Source organism: Talpa europaea (assembly GCF_964194135.1).
Source record: "Talpa europaea genome assembly, chromosome: 5".
Lineage (NCBI taxonomy): Eukaryota > Metazoa > Chordata > Mammalia > Eulipotyphla > Talpidae > Talpa > Talpa europaea.
The window spans coordinates 4,003,910-4,023,884 of record NC_140071.1 but is presented as its reverse complement, the minus strand read 5'-3'; the positions used below and the strand labels follow the sequence as shown (position 1 = coordinate 4,023,884).

Genomic DNA, 19,975 nt, shown 5'->3' with positions numbered 1-19,975 from the left:
GTCTGCCGCCTTCGAGCATGTTCTCTCTCCTCCTTCACTAGGGAACCCGAGTTTTATTTTCCCAGCTGGGCCCTCTTTTACATAGAATGCAAATATACTCTCAACGTTGGTGTTTTTTATTGATTTTTACTGCCTTCGTAGGTGATGGAGACGCAAACCAGGAACAAAAGGTTCCCTCATAAATACCAGCCTTCCAGTTCTTGTACGTCCTGTTGACGCCAATGTCACAGGGAAATGGCGAATTGGTGGCTTGTATATTTGAGTAGCGAGCTTCCCTTAGGGTGTCTCGTAGAGTTCTGCTTTCAAGATGGAGCCACTTGGGGACTCCAGGGCAGAGTTGGGAGGCAGGGTGAGAAATGTTTGTACATAATAGGGCACTTCAGTTGCAGGCTGGAGCACCCCACCCATTGTAAGAGCTACTGGAATTAAGCCACGGGAGAAAGAGCTCTCTCCACAGGGACCCTGGAATCTCATCTAAGTTCTTCTGGTAAAGGATGCATCGGAATTCACGCTCCACTGACGGGTCCCTCTTCCCGCCGATCACGAGGCATCCCAGTCACCCCTTCTCCCCACCTGGACTCGTCTTACTGTGTCAAGTGTCCACTAGAAACAATTCCAGTCAGTGGCTTGCCTGCAGCGGGGGTGCTCAGGCACCGTTTCCTGCTGTCATTGCTGGGGGCGGCACGTGGATCCCAGGTGCCCACCGGAGGCCATAGCGGTGCCCACAAGCCAGCCACCCACAGCATGGTCGTTGCTCCAAGCCGCCCTCCTGGCGCAACCCTCCATGACTAACGCTCTGTCACCGTACTTCACTGAGCTCTGCCACCCCAGCCGGCTGCTCCTCCTCCTTGATATGGATTCCCCATCTCCTGCTTCTTTCTCCCCTCTTGCCTTGCTCGTGGTAGATTTTTTCAAAGCCTGAAGCATGCCCAACGTGGTAGGAAGCCTCTGGACATCCCGATTGAATGTGTCATTATTTCCATCTGGATCTAAATAACAGCAAAATAAAGCAGATACCATCTAATTTTATTTATGTCCTCAACATTTTACCAGCAACTAAGGCCTTCTTGCAAAGTAAGGTAATATAGGCACAGCTTCCAGGGATTGGAATGTGAACATCCTTCTGGGAAGGGTGTATTGAACCTAAGTCCTTCTTCTTTGATTAGGAAAACATAAAAGCCTTGGAAGAAAAGCAGATCAGAATTGATGTTCTTCACCCCCCTACAATGTTCAGGGAAAGTTTAAATATTTACGCTTCTCTCCACTGATTTGAAAAGACTCTGATGGACGTCCAGGAAGAGATGAGACACAGATCTTAGAAACGATGTTGATTCCACTTGAGTAATGGCAGATCAAGCCACATAGCGGGAGGTGAGCAGGCGCGTCAGGTGACCCCTGAAGGTGGGGAGGCTCCATGACTCTCTGGGACTCTCCCAGCTGATGTTTTTAAGAAAAAAAAAAAAACTGGAAAACCATATTTCCTGGGTTCATAGAAGACCATTTACCTGGCCACTGTACTACAAAATTGGAGGTTGTTTCAAGAGAGAATGGAAGGGTGGCTGCTCAAAAACTGAAGGTAATTTCATACTGAGAAGACCTAGACGTTCCACTTAGCCCTTGAGGGGGACTAAGAAGGTGAAAATGGCAGCCAAAGGAGAGCCCCTGAGCCAGCCATGGTCCAGCAAATTCAAGACTAAAACAAGACAGACTTTTGGGGGACATTCCGGTGATACCGACATTAAGAAAAAAGATCTTAGAAACTGCTCCCCTAGCTCATATACACTCCCTGTACGGAAGACTTGTTTGATGAAGCAGTCAGCTGTTCTGGCTGGCTTTTTTAGAGTAGCGGGGTCTAAATAAAAGTGGTTCTCCCAACACCTTTGACCATCTCCAATAACTTAGTTCAAGTTCATCAGAAAGCATAGTTCAGTGCCAGGGATGCCGGTGTTGTCATTGATCTGGAAAGTCTTTGTTTCTCCACTCCTAATTTATGAAAGGAAAAAAAAGCAATCAGGATTCGACTTTACCTAAGAGTCCATACATCTGTCTAACTGTTCTTTCACAAGGATGTGATAAATCCCTTCCTGTGCCCAAGATTCCCCCCATGGGACTCACATTTTCTGATGATAAAAGTTACTCTGATACACGGTTCTGATGGTATAATGATTCACCACCTTACCGGAGAACAGGCCAGCAGAATTGGAATTAGCATGGCTCCCGACGAGGTGAGGCTGGCTTGTAAATTGCAGGATTTTAAGGAGCGATCCAACAAAGGAAATTTGAAGAATTGAGGATATTTCTACACTGTTGAAATATTCCCCTTATGCGACTATAAATGAATAAGAAGCATAATCTTGCTAGAACTCCTTGGATCCTGGAGAAATCTTATCTCGTATTTGGGGGTATTGTTGTTCCATGGGGGAGGGAAGGAAAGGAAAAGAGAAAAACAAAGCAAGTCACTATTGAGGACCATTTCAAACAATAAGAATCTGTCAAGGTCTTCAGTAGATAAGAAGCAGAGGATTTACTAGGGTAACCTTAGATGCCTAAAATCCACAGCTTTTGAAACCCAAATAGTGACAAATACCCAAGGATATTGGGGTTCATGGCAAAATCCTGTGGGGACATGAGGAAGACAGCCTTAAGGCTTTGAACACATGAGGTGCCACCATTCACCGTTCGGTCTTTACTTTTTGAGAGACAGGTAGTGACTTGTTGGGCACTGGAAGAGATTTCCTGCCTTCCTCAGGGCCACTTGAGACCTGAAATTCCTGTTAGGCCTTTAGGAATTTCAGAAGACATTGACAAACTACTCTGATTAAGCGCGATGTTTGCTCCAGCACACGCTCAGTTTGCTTATACCAGAGGGCACCCCTTCAGGCAGGACTAGATCCATCTCAGGGCGTCTCACCTCGCTCCCCTCCTTATCTCTTCTGGTGCTTCAGCCTCTTCTATCATGATATCATAGGACAGAGAACCTATGATTTCTTTTCAGAACAATGGCAGAGCTTGCCAACAAAAGCACTAAAGTGATGGAGAGAGAGCACTAGGAGAAGGCCACCTTCTTCCAACGTAGTCTTTAGAAAAGTTACTATTAACACAAAACCAAAACCCACAAGCACCTCTTCCAAGTTCGCCAGGTTGTCTACTTTTGAATCATCATCTGAAAAGATGCTGGTTATAGAGCCAACCTGACTGTGCAGACAGGGTCAGCCATCCCCTGTGCAGCTAACACCTTAAGAAGACTTTGTCTTTCCTCCTGGACGTTACCTGAACAGAGAATCATTTACCAGTGACTGGTGGGCAGTGGCCAGTGGGGTTAGCCATTGAGTCAAGAAAATGGAGAAAGATCAATGCCCTGTCTTTGATACTTCTTTGTGGAGAGTGGACTGCGAGGTTGCCGTGGTCCTCCGGGATAGAAGGTGGCCAGGTGATGCAGGCGCACCTCACCAGCAGCCAGAGAGCAAGCAGGTTTTCATAGTATCTCTCCAAGTTTCCAAAGGCAACATTTCCCCCTTTTTTGCTAGACTTCCAGGCTCTAGGCTTAATTTTTCTGCAACAAACATCCTAAGAAATGAATCAATAGATGATAATTTGTTTTGCAATTCAGATTTTTCCATCTTCGTGTCTTAAACCCTGAAGAGTGACAGTGGAATGAGAAGATTTTGAATTATGAATAATCTTCCTTATTGTTCTGACTTTTATCTGTCTCTTTACCGTTTAGCCCAAGTTCATCTAATGGAAATTGGATATTCAGCCATGGGCCTGCGCACCACACTCTTCCACAGGCTTTTCTATGTTTTTTTGCATTGAGGAAAACAAGACATCTGCATATCTATAATTAGCTAATATATTCGGCATTGGCTCCTATAAACAAGATGCAGGTGTATGTGCAACAGGAGCACCTCCTACCTAGTGTTGGCTTCCACTGGTGGCAAAGTTATTCTCCCATCATAAAATGAAAAGATAAAGTTATAAGTAAAATAACTTTTAAATGCCCATAACATTGACCCGACGGATGACTTTGTATTATGGTTGTGTGGTTTTCTGACCACAGGCCTGACCATCTCCAATTGGCCACCCCAAGTCTTTGTCCTCAAGGACTAATTTACTTGGCCTATGCCATTTGTCTTGAAGGATAGACTGTGAACGTTGGCTTTATTTCAGATTGTCAAAGTTTAGAGTTATAGTCTGTGAACAGAATAGTACAAGCACCTGCTGGGAATCTGTGTCCCCTCACCTGGGATTTGGCAGTGAACGCACCAGGCAGAATCTCTGCTGTCAGAGAGTTCACATCGCTCTGTGTGCAGGTGGGACAGAAAATTAGCAAGTGGGTATCGTAAATACACCAGGTGGTCAGTGGGAGCTAAGGAAGAATCTAGGGGTAGGGAGGTGGACCAACGTGGAGGGAGAGAGTATGAATAGAGTTCTAGTTTTGATGGTTCATCGGGTTGAATGGACACCTGGATGAGAAAATGGAAACCACTCTGCAGAGTTCAGGAGAATGGCCAGGCTCCTCAGGACTTCCCAAAATCCAAAGGAACTGAAGCAAAAAGCAAGACTGATGAGTGATGGAGACAGAGAGCAGACAGTGGTAGACGTGTAGGTCCAAAGGCCAAGGTTAATATGAAGGGATGGGGCTCATTGGAGGATCTGAAACAGGAGCAACAAGATCCAATTATGTGTGTTAAAAAACAAAAAAGATCCTGATTACTGCGTGTGCAAAATTTAAACATAAAACAAAATTGTACCCAAGTCCCACCCCTTTTATTTAGAACTCCGTAGTGACCAGCTTACTGAACCCAGGGAGTGTAACCTTTGCCTGCCTTCTAGTGTGGAAGGTTTTATGCAATAACAGAAATAACTTACTTGACAATCCCCAAAGTGTTCAAATACAAGCCTAGACATTTTAATATCGGATACTCTTTTCAATGCATAACTAGAAAATCAAATAAGACAGCAAATAAGGAAATGACTTTTTTCACCTGGGATTTCATATGTTGGGGATGTTTTGAAAAGCTTTGTTGATAAGCTATTCTGGGAGTTAACGTCTGAAAATGGAGTAAAATCAGCATTTTATTATTTATAACTGGAGTTTTAGATATTTAATCTGGCACACCCCAGGACTGAAGATCTTTGAACTGAAATGATTAAGAAATGATCTTCTCAGCCTCATTGGCTGTTGTATTTACTAGAAGGTAGAATGTCAATAGGCAGGTCTTTTGAATGCAGTGATGAGTTACATGAAGAAAGACAATAAGTGCTACCAGAACTTAAAGTAAAATAATTGGAAGAACTAAATGAATATCATTTGAGTGGGGGAAGGAGGTGCAAGACTTCTGAACTGATTTTTCTTAAATATTTATGCAAATTTATTTATACATACATATGTTATATAGTGTGACGTTATAATGTAGAATTATAAACGTGTGATTTAGAACACACGTTCTACCAACTTACCAGATTATTTAGGAGAGCTGTTATACCACCAGAATTTCTGAGCTAACCATCCCTGTGATGTCTAGATTTGAGTCTCCTCCCTCAGGATGGCACGTGGCTTGAGGATGCACTGTATGGCACCCGAAGCGATTTCTTAGATAATTTTTAAATTTCAAAGGGCACAGATGCATCCAACAAGTGTATTTTCTTATTATTCCAAGACCCAAGTGTGTCATAAATGTTCTGCTTGGGCAGGTGGATAGACTGAAGACTGAATTGTATTTAATCAGTTGTGCAGTATCATCGAATAACTCATATTTCAAGATGCCACGTTACAGATTTCCCTTGCAAGGCTTCCTCAGTGTTAAATAGAAACATGTGACAGACTAAGCTTGACACGTCGCAGTTTGTGAATTCTCAGAAGAACTAACTGGTCAGTGGCTGTATCCCTGGGGAGGCCTAGGGATCCCTGAGTGTAGCTTCCCCTATTGCTCAGTCTCGGGGTGCCCCTGCAGCCTCCACCCCTGACGCTGGGACAGAGATAACAGTGGGCTTCATCAGTTACCTTGCTGGGGCCCAGAGCACAGAGCTGCTGGAGTAAGGAAACCACAGTTCATTTAAACAAGTGGTGGAGAGACGTCAAGTCAAAACCCTCCCGTGCATGTGATACTGTCTCTAAATTCGCAGATGCCTGGAAAGTGGTCAAGGGTGTTTCCTAAGAGAAACTCAGCACAACCCATCATGCTCTCTTTTCTGCTGGCCCTCAAATACCTTCTCTTGCCGATTGCCACGCTTTTCTGCATTGTCCTCTCAGAAACCATCATCGATTCCCCCCACCCCTCCACCGCTCCCCCCCACTCGTCTGGTCTCTTCTGGGTGACGCGGCCGCACTTCTGCATCCTGCCACTGGGAGGCACCCGATGCAGGCAGAAGTCTCTGCACCTGCGAGGCTCCCCAGCCTCCCACTGCTGACCCCTCTCCAGAGCCACCATCCATGTGGCTAGAGATCTGGGGGCTCTGGGCCAAAGAAGCGCTCTCTAAGCACACCATTCCCTTAAATGCTGTGCTGCTGCTTTAAAATCCCACAAGTCTTAGATTCTACTGCATCGGGTATTCAAGGTGGTGATGAAATAAACGATAGTAGTAGTTGTACTAACACTAATACTGTCTCCCCCTCTCAATCACTGGGTAAATGGAAGGTTCTGGATGTTCCACTACCTGTCCTACCCACCCATCCTACCATATGCACAGCCCCCCTCAAAAAGCCTAACCCCACCGCACCCAAACATCTTAGGATTTAGTCATGTTCTGTTGTGGAGGAAATTGGGGAACATGCCAGAGGCATGGAGGTGAAAGAATTCACCAGAGGCAGTGGAGACAGAGAAGGCAGATTATTGAATCCACTGCAGCGAGGGGCGGCCCAGGGCAGAAGAGGCCCCTGTCCTGAACCGGGTTTGGTGCTCCCTTTACACCCTGTTTTCAGGAGCCTTTCCTGTCTCAGGGAATCAGTCTCTGCTGGCTGCTGTCTCTGGGACATCAGGCTCCGGCAGCCCCCACGGGGGCCGATGTCTGGTTCCCATGGCAACTTTATTGGTTTCCCTTCTTATCTACTGTATATTTTCCAGAAATGTTCTCTGAGCAAAGTGCTGAGCAAGTTCTGCGGACCAAATCTTCACTCTGTTAAATATACCCCAACATACTCTACACTGTACAGCCCCCCAGTCTCAAACTTCCCAAAAGTCAGTTCAGTTGTTCTTTCTTCTGGAAAACATTACACACTCGCTTCCCCAGGAGGCCGATGTGCTGACCTGCCACGGGCCTCACGGCCTCTGATTTGTTCCTGGGTTTCTCCCTCACCAGCCTGCGAGCTCCTCCAGGAATGTGGAACGAGCCTTAATAAATATCAGTTGGACTGAAAAAACAGAAATTCTTTTCTCAACCAGTTGTTGAGTCCAGTAAATATTGGGCATGTGAACACATATTTTCAGAAGCTTTAGTAGAAATAAGAAATACATTTGCATAACAAAGAGGCACTTAAGTAAATTTTATATTCTTTGTCATTTTCATAAATATAGTGTAAGTCTTGATATAATTTAAATGTTTTAAATCTAAGATTTTTAACTTGAAAATAAATGCATAGGACAGTGTTCTCGACAAATCCATCACCACTCTCTGTGGTGGAATAGATTACATTTACTTCACCACTTATTATTTGTTATAACTACAGGCAACAAAACAAATTTTTCTATTCCTCCTATGTCTGCACTTAGCATATTTTTATATTTTAGGAAGATGTTATTTTCTATTTTGTGCTAACACTGTTCTAAGTGTGGTTTTATAATACAGATGAAGGTGTGTGTTTCATCAAAGCTTTGCCATCTGCCAGTCAACCAGAAATCACCGCTGTGATGAATGTCAATGCACTTGCTTATTAACAATGGCTCTTTGCCACTTGGGGTCATCCCAGGAAGACCTCCTGTCTTTCTCCCTACCTGCAAAACGGTTCTGGAGTCTGACTGCTCCGCAGCCTGGAAGGCCCATCACTCACATCTCAAGCTGCCTCGTTTCTTGAACCTGCCCCATCTCAGTGCCCCTGTTTCTGACTTCGGTCCCTCCTGTCTGTGTCCAGCTGGCACGCGTTTCCCCTGTTACACAAGTCATTGCATCTGCTCTCCATCGCATCTTTGTCTTTGTCAAGCAAACCCAAAGCTCTTCCAATGGCGGACGACCCCCAGACCCCCGTGTTGCCTCCCATCTCGTTGCCTCTCCTCCTCCCTCCCTTCACTCTGCTCTTGCCACACTGGCCACTTGCTCTTCCCCGGGGCCCACATACTTGGTTTGCTCCGACATCCCCGGATCACGGTACCCTAGGGAGCCTTGGCTACTGAGCTTCCTTGTTTTTCATAGATTTTCAAAGGATGGGTCTTCTTTGCATCCAAATAGCACTTGGCTACTATGAGTCAGGTTTCCAGATGTCTAAAGCAAGGGCAGCATGTAGATCAGAAAGATCTAAATCATAATGTATGTCTAGACTGCTTTATCTTTTCTGTTGCATTTCAAAAAGCAAATAGCATTGACTAGACACAGAAGAAACCAACCCTACTACATCCTACGCCTTAGTGCATGAGCAGTAGCCAAGAAAATCTACAAGAGATTGGGATCTTCTGAGTCATTTACTGGTACTAGTGCCATTTTGTTACTGGCTCCATCGTTTGTTGCTTGTTGCCATCTTCATCTTTTTAAGTAAGTTTGTCAATAAAATCAAATTATGGTCCTTCTCTCTTTTGCCAAATAACCCTCTCTATACTTCAGAAAAATATTTCTTCTTTTTCCAAAAGGTAGAATAACCTAAAAACTGTTTTGAATACATGTTTTGGTGAATTAAGAAGAAGTCATTGCACTCCTGTTCTTCTTTAAATTTTTTTTTTTAATTTTGTCTTCTAAATTTACTTTTATGCAGAAGAACTGAGGTGTAGGCCAGAGGTGTGGGGGGTGAGGGGGTTCACCAGAGACATAGTGGGGAGCAGAACAGGCAGACTGACCGAAACACACTGCTGAGGGGAGCAGCAGGCGAGACGGAGAGGTCTGCTGCGCCATGTGGGTCAGCTTCCTGGCTGGGAATCGAACTCAGGCTGCTGGGTGATAGTGCTGAGGCTTAACTCCTGCGCCATCAGGGAGGCCCCTGTTCATATTTTAAAGACATTGAGGTATTGGGAGAAAAGGGAATGATTTAAACTCAGTTGCTCTAGCTTCTAAGCCAGCACCCCCAAATACTGCAGTATACCCCTCTCTGAAGCATAAGTTTAAAAAAAGATATAACCCATCGTAGTTCAAATATTGATTACAGAAAGAAATTTGACACAACTATAGACAGAGATTTTTTTCTCAAAAATATTTGCACCATAAAAACTAAAAAAGATTTTGACCTTTATGAGTGCTGTCTCTATTTTTCCATGATATGGAAAACATCTTTGACTTTACTATAAGTAAAGGGATAAAATTCAGTGAGGTTGGTGTGTAATTACAAATTGATAACTTTGCAGTTTCTACATTAAAGTTGAACAGTCGTATTTACCTCTGGTTAAGCCTCTGGTTTCAGATCCCCTACTTTCTATCATTCAGCAGCTTTTTTGGCAGTGAAAATGATTTAATTTTTAAGTATTAGCAAGGGATAGAAGACAACTTTATTGATTTTTTGATTTTTCAAAACAACAGCTTTGAAAATAGCTATTAATCTTACTAAAAATTTACTAAAAAATTTACTAAAAATCACTTAATCAAAATCATTTCTTTTTAGTCAGCTTTCTATATAAACCAGTTCTCAGTGGGCCTTGATGACTCGTAATACCTAGAGTAAGAGGCAGCACTTCCCTAAGCCTATTACTAGCTGTGGAGAGTCTCAAGCCCACTAGTATCTTTTCGCCCCTAAACCGTAAGCCCAAAGATACATCCATTTTGCTTAAAATGAAGTAGGTCCCTGAGATATATAGAAATGTGTACCCAGGTCTTTAGATATTTGAGGTCTTTACTTCATCCAACCAATTGCTTATTAACAAGAACTTACTCAGCCTTGTCTAATCCCAGCTCCTGATTCCTCCCCCTTTCTGATGCAGAATAGGTCAGCCATCTCTTTTAACTCTATGAACACCTACAGGCCAAGTACCGCCCAAAAGGAAGTCCGTTCCTGGTTAAATGATTTTATATCCAACTATACATCAACTATCATTATAATTTTATGAAGACTCATAAACATACAAACATTGCTGTAATTGAATATATTTTAAATTATTCATTGATATTGATATTAATTTAATAATATTAGCAAATTCATTGGTGAAGGTATTTTATTCTCAATAAATATACTGTTGAGATTAATGAATCCTTTAAATGGTTGAGGCTCTGTTATTTGCAATGAATGATATTGCATTATTTGCTTTTTTCTTGTATTTGATTGTCCATCCAATCATTCCATTTCAGAGAGAAAGAGAATGACAGTGAAAGGTAGGCCAAGGAAGAAAATCTTTGCATCTTACTCTTGAGTGATTTTTAGACACTTGCAGTTCTGGAGTTTAATACTGCCTACGAAGATTATGAATGAAAAGTCCTTTCTGGTCACTGCCCGATTCTATGAAGTTCAGCAAAGTAACAAATAATAGATTTGCCCAGTCCAAATTCAGATCAAGATATTGTTTCTCCTATATGGGTTTCAACATTGATTTTTATTCAGTCATTTGTATAGATATAATCCTGCATCATGCTCCTTGGTATTCAGCCCAAGAAGCTGAAAACTTATTTCTGCATGAAATCATGTACTTGAAAGGTCACATTCATATGTTCCAAAGTAGGGCTGAGAGGCTTTGAATTCTATGATGATTTCAACTTCTTTTGTTTTCATTGTGATGATGGATGAATATAATTGCCATGGCCAGGAGTGCTCTGAGTCATCAGGTGGCATGTCTGCATGCGAGCGGCACAGGCCCTGTTGTATTTGTAAGCTGGTGTGGGAAAAGCTAACCCCCTGGAGACATATGTGACTGTCCTTTAAAGTGGGACATTGATTTCTTTTTTTTTTTTTTTTGAAGTAAAATTGCATTGTAACATGTAAGTTTCAGGTGTTCTCATTGAAAATGAACATGTGTACCTACTGTATTAAGTTCTCCACTACAAGTCTAAAACTCTTCCCTATTTTTGAAAAGCTGAGTGCTCCCCGAGCAGCCCTAATGTAGCAAGTCCTATACCATCCCTTGCATCGCTCTACAAATATTCACTGAGCAGCTACTGTGTGCCTGGCATTGCACTGGAGACAGACAAAGTGAACCAAAGAGACTTGCCCTCTAAGAACATACATTTCAGCAGAAGAGAGTGTCAATAAACAGGAAGTTTGAACATTTCCCATGTTATGGAGAATTCCGTAGCAGATTAAGTTAAAACAAGAAAACTGGTTTGGAGAGAAGGGATGGTGCAGACGGCAGTTGTGAATAGTGTGGTTCAAGTAAGCTCACAGAGCCAGTAGCATTTAAGCCCCTTCGAAAGAGTAGAGAGATTTAACCTGGTGCTCTGGCACATCTGTGGGCTGAATGAGTTTTCTGTAATAGGAAAACTAAGTAGAGAAAGTGCCAAATGATCCTCTTTCATGCCAAATTCTAATCTTTTGATCCCTGGGAGGCTTGAAGCTAAAAAAAGGAAGGAATATTACTGGATGAATCTTGTTATTTTTCCATATAAATGGAGAAATATTCAAATATGGCTTTGCTAATGAAAAACTCCATGAGATAGTCTGGATGTTCACTAGCCAATTTATGTGCCATTTGAATTTCAAAATTGGTCTAAAAATTAAAGAAGAACATGAATCTAGAAGCATACAGCAAGTTACTTTTCACTCTTATTTAAAAAGTCAAAAACTAGTCTGGGTAAAAAGAGCATGAAAATAAAATGTGATTTTGTTGCTGTAATTCATCAAATGGTGAAGTTCAGTCTTCATGTTCTGACTGGCTGTTGTTGGGATCGCTTTCTTATTTTTCAGATTTCTTCCAATGAAAATCCTGTATCAGTTCTTCCGCTTTCTCATTTGGCATCTGATTCCTAAAGTTGGGTGTGTTTCCCCAAGAAGCATAACTTTGACACTTCGTACATCACCCCCACAGCCCTTAAATTCGTGGTTAAATTGAAAAAGTCTTAGGAGTTAGAAATATTATTCTGCCCCTCTGTCTGCTTCATGCCATGAGTGACATATATTTCCACAGAGAAATGTCTGACTCTCCACAATGAAGTTAGAGTCACCTATCCAAAATTCTTTTCTGTCAGTTGAAAGGAAATGCATTTGAATTTTATCAATGGGATATTCAAGCAAGTAAAAGCAGTAACATCTAAAGAAAACAGGTGTTTGTTTTCTTTCCCTTCTGTGCGCCTTGATTCAATTCAAAACAATGAATTGTAGCAACTACATTAAGTCCTCAATGTTGTCCTGGGTTCTTGGAAACTTTCCACTTTAAGGGAAAAACGTGTAACACAAGCAGGTCCTCGCTTCACGTCACTCCATTCACCTCTGGTCAGGATTCTCTTCCCTCTTCACCAACAAATGATTGGAACATAACGTCGTGATTTGAGGACCTGCTGTATTTCATGTGAAAACCCTGTTTTGGTTTATATAGTGAAATGGTAGTGTCTAAGGCAAGAATTGTGTCCTCTGCTCTTTCAGATAAGGAGACAAGGAGGCATCCAGCTCCTGGTGGACCTGCTGGACCATCGGATGACGGAAGTCCACCGTAGTGCCTGTGGAGCCTTGAGAAACTTGGTGTACGGGAAGGCCAATGACGATAACAAAATTGCCCTGAAAAACTGTGGCGGGATCCCCGCGCTGGTGAGGTTACTGCGCAAGAGCACGGACCTGGAGATCCGGGAGCTGGTCACAGGTTAGAGTCACTACTCATAGAGCAGCCAACTGGCAAGTCGGGAACCAGGGTAGCAGGTCCACTGAGCAGGTGTGATGGTCCAGGGCCATTCAAAGGGCCTGTGATGTAGGTAGCCCCACTGTGATAAAGTGAAGCAGATGTGTGTGGATCATAATAAATCATTAGACTCCAATAGACAGAACCTTCACGCCAATGCTATGACCATAGTTGTGTCTTGTTCATTTGGTTTAGAAAAGTCCAGCATCTTAGAATACCCACTGATCATCATTGCAATGGTTTTTAATAATAGCTGATAAAATAATGACTTCTCATAATAAAATAGTAATTATTGATAGAATAATAATATTTAATAATGCATAATGATGGATGAAAACAATTGATCGTTGGTAGAATGACTTTATTTTTTTTTAAGATTTTGTTTATTTTTGCATAGAAGAACTGGGGTAAAGGCCAGAGGTACAGGGGGGTGAGGGGATTCACCAGAGACAGAGTGGGGAGCAGAGCAGGTGGACTGACTGAAATAGACTGCTAAGGGGAGCAGCAGGGAGAGAGGAGAGGTCTGCTGTGCCATATGTGGGTCAGCTCCCTAGCCAGGGATGGTGCTGAGACTTTACCCGTAGGCCACCAGGGAGGTCCCTGGTAGAATGACTTGAATTACAGTTGACAAGGTCAGTGAGTTGTCGCTGATAAGGTGTACACTTTGCTTCATGGTGTGGTTAACAAGAGAGAGCTATGCAACAGTTAATTTCTTGAATAGTTTTGCTTACTGAAAATCCCAGGTGATGGTATTACGTAATAAGGAAATTTTTAAGAAGTGAACATGAGAGAAAGTCTTTCCACAAACATGCACTCTTTGAGTTTTATAATATGGAGATAACTGTAGTAAGCCCTTCCTGCAGCTGTGAGGCTGCAATGAGTGAGAAGGTGACATTTTCAGTACATTTCAGTTGTGTGTCCGGTAGATATTGACTGTGGTCCCTCGTGTTTTCACTGTGGCCTCAGATGGGAATTCAAAATACTCTTCTTAATTGTTTTTTGTTCTTCTAAGTGTGATTTATTTTTTGCTTTATCTAAGTGCCCCCAAAACAAGTATTTGGCAGGTTGATTGCAAGGTGGAATCTCACAAAAAGGATCTTTTCATTACCATAGAGTCACTGACTTTCACTTCTCAACTCTAAAATTTCCTGCAACTGTACTGAGGTCTCTGTGAACTTATTCATTTGAGAAAACACATTGCTGAAGCAAGAGAGTCATAAATGTTTGTTTAGTCTTGGGTCAAGACACCTAGCATCGGAGATGGGATTGTCCCATCTCTTTCACACTGTTAGCTAAATTGGAACTAGGCCAAGTCATTGCTCCTTTCTCCGAGTGGAGAATTGTTTTTGTGGAGAAAAATAGTTAAGGGTTGCAATGTTGCTAAAGTAAATTTTCACACTAAACAAACAGAGGGTGGCCTGGGTCGGGTGAGATAAAACTCTTGCTGTGCGTGTATTGTGACAGGAGAGTCTGGGCGTTAAGGAACTGCTCTCTGCCCTGTGTGCATGTGACAACGCCAGTCCTTACCTGCCTGTGTGGTGTAGAAATGGGGAATGCCTGCAGGAGAATGGACCCGGTGTGGGTGAGGAAGAACAGACATCAGGTGGTTTTGTGCGTAAGGCCTGGCAATGGACGGCCAAAGCCCGCAGCCCAAAGGGCATCTGCTGCTCTCACTTTGTGGTGAAAAGAATTGCATTTGACTGGAGTTTGGATCTGCTCCAAGCCAAACCCCTTCCCTGGGAGCACTCTCTGCTGGTGGCGCGTCTCAGCCAAGGAAGCTCAGCCAAAGGCGGAGGCTGAGAAGACCCATGGCTTCTCCAGAAAGGCCAGGTCAGGGACGGCCTGTCCCTTAGCACCGTCCCTCACGGTGCACCCGCACAGCTGAGGAAGGCACGGGGAGGAGCCGATGGCCTGTCCTCCACAGCAGTTATACTGTCCCGCAGATGCTGCGTGTCAGGCTGTGCACCGGGGCGACATAAAAAATGCCTATGTGAGCCCCTTGTGGGTGCATCTAAGGCAGATTTCCTTTTCAAAAAGGCTAACAGTTTCCATTTGTGCAAAAAAAAAGTTTTAACTTTTTAAATATATATATTTATACAGGAGCTGACATATAGGCCAGAGGTGTGGTGGGGAGAGGATTCACCAGAGACAGAGTGGGGAGCAGAACAGGTGGATCTACTGAAATGCACTGCTGAGGGGAGCAGTGGGCGAGACAGGAGAGGTCTGACGTGCCTTGTGGGTCTGCTCGCAGACTGGGGATCGAACTCATGCTACAGAGGCTCCCAATAGCTTCATAGTGCTGAGACTAAACCCCTTGTGCCCCCAGGGAGTCACATTCATGGAAAATTTCAGCCATAGGAAAGATGCTAGGATGTGGTGCACAGAGGTGAGGTGTTGTTAGGGGGAAAAGATGTCCTGAGCAAACTCCATACAGGCTTTGTGAGCTCCACCCCCACTCCATCAAGACCCTAGAGACTACAAATCCCAGGATCCCCAAAGGGAAGTTGCAAAGACCTAAGGGCGGAGTTAAGCAGCCATTTTCTCTGTTTGTAAATAAAACCAGCCCTGTGAGTGGGATCTGGGCACCTGGCTCGTGCTCTTGGCCAGGCATGTTTGGTCTCAGCAGGTCTTTTGGGATTCCAGGTCTGTGGAACGGGCAGGGCACATTTAAGAATTTATCTCCCTCTTTTCTCCCTGAGTTGTACATTTCCTCATTTCCCCTTCCTTTGTAAATAAACCTTTGTTAACTTTCAATGTGTGCCTGCAGTGTGAGTCCCTTTAAGCATGCAGGTGAGGACCCACAGTCAAGCAACCCGCTTTAGAGCAGGGTTGCCCTGTAACAGTGTGCCTGGGATTCTGCTCTTTTTGAGAAGAACAGAGATTGGCTCCCAAGGTCTTGTGACCAGCTGTGCTTTATCAGCCATCGTTGGTGGCCAGCACTTTCTCTACCCTTCTAGAAGAAATTCTATGTCTCCCTATCCCTTCTAGAAGAGATGCCATGTCTCCCTTCCCCCTTATAGAAGAAATGCCACCAGCACCCAGAGAGTCAGTGAGCTGCCGCCGCTGGTTCCTGCCTTCTGAGGACTTGGTTTATTGTGCCTGGCTGCATTCCAGAAGTGAATTTCCTTCTGAAAGGAAAACATGTTGTCAAAACATTTTGACAGCCTGCAGTTCCTGGATCCCTGAGTTGCTACGGTGGATACTTTTTAAAAAACAAGCCCCTTGGCCAAGCTGCTCCTCTAGAAAGGGAAATTGGAAGTGAGCATCCGGGACTGTTCCAGCGTGGAAGGAATCGCTGCTGCAGGCCAGTGTGTAGTCACAGAGCCTTCGAAATTTCCATGCTGGTAAAAATCAGGGGGTGCCCCAACCCCACAGGGTGGGTCCTGCTGACTTTGGTTTAAAAGTAGCATCTACAGTGCAAATCCAGCCAAAGTCAACTCCACCGCCTGAAGCCAGAGTCACACGAGGCCAGTGAATTCGCCTCAAGAAACTCAGCCATCTTCAAGTCCAGCCCGCCACAGTCATCTGTCAGGGAGCCCTGATGCTTGCATTCTGGGGTCTCCTGCAGAGCTTTGAGGGCCTCGTATTTTAGTGCTGTAACCCGATTTCACCTCAAGTTCCTCAAATCCTGTTTCTCTGATCTTTTATTTCTCATCTGTTTGTTATCTGTTTCTCTTGTCTTTTATTCTCTCTCCCTCCTCCTCCTCTGCAACCTGTTTGTGCCCAAGTCTGATGAGCCCTTTGAATTTTTTTCTTCTGGAAGCAGCCTGGCGTCACGGCAGATCAGTTTCAGGCCGTGTCGCTGACCATCACGGCTGCACCTGCTGCACTAAGGTTGCCTCTGAAAGTCCAGGTCTGTCCTTTCAGACGGTCGCCTTCCCTGTGTGGGTCCAGGCTCCCGGTTCAGCCCTGACTCCGCCGCCGCCCAGATGCTTTTCTTTTCTACGGTGGCCGGTGCGCGCTATGGCTGTGCTGACAGCAATGCCTGCCGCGACGGCCTAGGGGGCCCCGTGTGGAATTGCCACACCCCTGTGTCCCTGGCTGCTGCATTTAGACTCCCCTGATGAACACATCCACCCCTTAGAAACTCAACTAGATGAGCAGCCAGGAGGTGATGATTCTGGAAGGTGGAGGAGCATGTCCAGTAAAAAGGCTTATTTCACCTCTGTTGTCCCTGCAGCCAACGCCAATCCTTTTTGGAATTAGGTTCGATGTTCCTGCATGAAGTAAATAAAATATTGATTCAGGCGTAGCAACTATATCATCTGCGGCCTCAGTGGATCTTCGGTGGGCCTGTTGCTGAGTTCAGCAAGGAGCAGTGGCTCTGTGCCTTCGGGATCCCTCTGGATTCTGGCATTTTCTCTCTTGCCTGCTCCTTCTTACCTGTAGCTAATGCATGAAAACAAAGTGTGTCACAAAAACACCGTAGGGGAAGGGAGGTGATGTTCCTCTTCAGTTCCTCTCTAGATGCTTACAAACTAAGATGGGTGGTAAGCAGATATTCAGAAGAACACTCCAGTGATTTTTATCACAATTTACAGCATGTTTATGAACCAGATTGAAGAGCACTCCTAGGATATATATCCAGAAGGATTTAAGGTGTCCAGAGCACCAGATGATAAACAAGATGAAGAGCTTGAGCCAAAAGAAAGGAAAGACCTTGCAGGGATTTAAATTATTTATTTATTCCTTGGCAAACTATTTGAGCCCTAATAAAATGTTAAAATTGAGGCATTCACATGCATTTACATTCAGCACATAAGCTTGCCTGCTTTTAAAAAAAAAAAAAAAAACTGCTGCCTGTTTGCACTGCAGTGTCCATTCTCAGCAGAATATATTTTTGCCACTGCCTCTTAGGCCTTGCAACAAGTAATTTTCTTCCTATGCAATAATTACTATGAGATGATGATCAGAATTTTATTTAACTCCAGTTGAAGCTCTTGCAGGCTGGCCATTACTTGAAATGCTCCTAAGCAAATAAACCTGATTAGAAAGGCCGCGTGTCCTTTGGGCTTGACTAATATAATTTTTCTCTCTCTAAATATGGAAATAATCAACTTAAATTTTGAAATGCCCAACTAAAGATTTCAGAATGCTTTATAAATCATAATAAAACAGTTTTTATTATACCATAAAACTTAATAGATAAGTTTTATTTTGCTTGAAAGCAAGCGTCCTGAAGAGGACCCCTTCATCTTAGGGTTCATTTGCCAGAATCCTCTTCCCTTTCCTTTAAGGGCATGGTCCTCGCTTGGGCTGTTTATTTGCAAACATCAGGTTGGTTGATTAAATGCCTGATCTCCAAAACTCTCTGATCTAAGCTGAAGTAAACCCCACCCTGTTCCTAGGTTGAAGTGCTGGCTTGTAGGACTTGAACGTGTGACTCAGCTCTAATTAGTTGAATTAGGACAGGAGACTGGGGAGCCTTCATTCCAGTACAGCCAGGGCCCTTCTGCAGAGGGGAAACCCGGACACCGGGGCTCACAGGAGGCTGCCTGTGAAGATGAAGGCAGAGATGGGGCTTCTGGTTGTCAGCAAGTGCCCAGAAGCCTGGGGTGAGGCCCGGAGCAGAACCTCCCTCCCTGCCCTCAGAAGGCCCCTCACTGACACTGGTCTCTGTCCCCCGCCCCCAAGCCCCTGAGGCCCAAGTTTCTGTTGCTTAAGCCACTTTGTGGTACTTTGCGCGGCCGTGTTCATCCAGGCCCACGCCAGACTGTGCTGCGCCTTTCCCCAGCGAGAGCAAACCCATTTGTCGGGCAGGGAGATGAAACAGCAAGTGAATACAGAGCGCTGCGGGCATGATCACGTTGCTCTGTGTAAGAGAAATAGGCCCCAATGGGCCTGCCTTCTTCATGCGTCTTCTTACGGCCACTGCTTGTGAAGGCGCAGACATGGCCAGGACGGGCCGCGGGTGCATTGTTTTCTTTTAATTCTTTCAAACAAACTCATAGAGACACGTGGTCAAGAGTCAAAATACATAAAAAGGCTTCTAGTGAAAACATCAGCCCGGCCCCTCCTCCCCCCCGGGGCTTTCAGGCTGAACCCCTGCTCTGGTCCTCGGGGTCACGTAGTTCGCCCTCGTCTTTAAATAACGTGCTTGTCTCAGTCAGCGACCACAGACCTTTCATGCTGACTTCTCTTATGGTAGAGAAGGATTTTTCGCGTTTCTTTCACTCACGCCTTCTCTGTTTTTCCAAAATGGTGGCTCATTCCCCTGCTGACTCCCCAGCATCACGGTGAACCCCGTCTCCTCCCCGACGCAGGTGTCACCTCCACACGGCTTCTTTTGTGCTGTTCCCCTGTCTTGAACCTTCCCTTCCGCACCCTCTGTCATCCACCCACTCTCACGCCGTCGGAGGTGAGTATATTTGCAATCAATTCGACAACCAGAGTCAGCCTTCTGAGGTTTCTATGGCTTGGCTCAAAAAGTTGAAAACCCAAGATCGATGCTCCATTGTGGTGCAGGAGCAGCACCTGCCATAACTCAAGGTCTTGCCCTCACCTGTAACAGGGTCACCAGGGATGGGGAGGCCCCAGGTTCCCTGCCCCACCCAAAGGTGGAGCTGAGGACAGAGAAGTTAGCAAAGACACGGAGCAGGAAGACAGGAGAGCGGGAAGAGGGCCTGGAGGAGGCACGTGGAGCAGAGAGCACGTGGTGAAGCCGCGCTTGCTCCTTGGCCTTGGACTTGGTCCAGAGACTTGGGGGACATGGAAGAGGGCGCCTGAAACAGAAGCAGTTGAGAGACCACGGGGAGGCTGACAGTGGCAGCTTCCATCTGCATTTTGATTTTGTTCTTTTCCTTCCAGACTTGCCGGCTCCCTTCTGCCCCTTTCCTGTGGGTCCCCACCACGCTCGGACCTCAGGGGTCCTGCTTTGGGCCAACCCTGTCTGGCTGGGCATTTACCCACGAAGGGATGGGAAACGTTGGGTGTTTAATTGAAAACTGTTTGAAGTATATTCTTCCTCCTCTCGCTATCAGGCACTAATTGTATGAAAGCTCCTTTCCGTTGAAGGTCTTACACGCTAAAGCATGTCTTGTCTTGATGCAGGGGATGGCAGGACCCAATTTAGAGCAGGCAGTTTGGGG

At 44.8% G+C, this 19,975-nt stretch overlaps 1 protein-coding gene across 2 annotated transcripts in view; it reads left to right on the top strand.

Moving 5' to 3' along the window:
* CTNND2 (catenin delta 2) overlaps positions 1–19,975 on the top strand; it is a gene marked incomplete at both ends in the record, with an annotated part of 698,753 nt that overhangs the window by 522,558 nt on the left and 156,220 nt on the right. For both annotated transcript variants that reach the window (XM_084233856.1, XM_084233855.1), the window contains one exon: positions 12,638–12,851. In XM_084233856.1, coding sequence (XP_084089982.1) covers positions 12,638–12,851 — 214 coding nt within the window. The remainder of the gene's footprint in view (positions 1–12,637; positions 12,852–19,975) is intronic.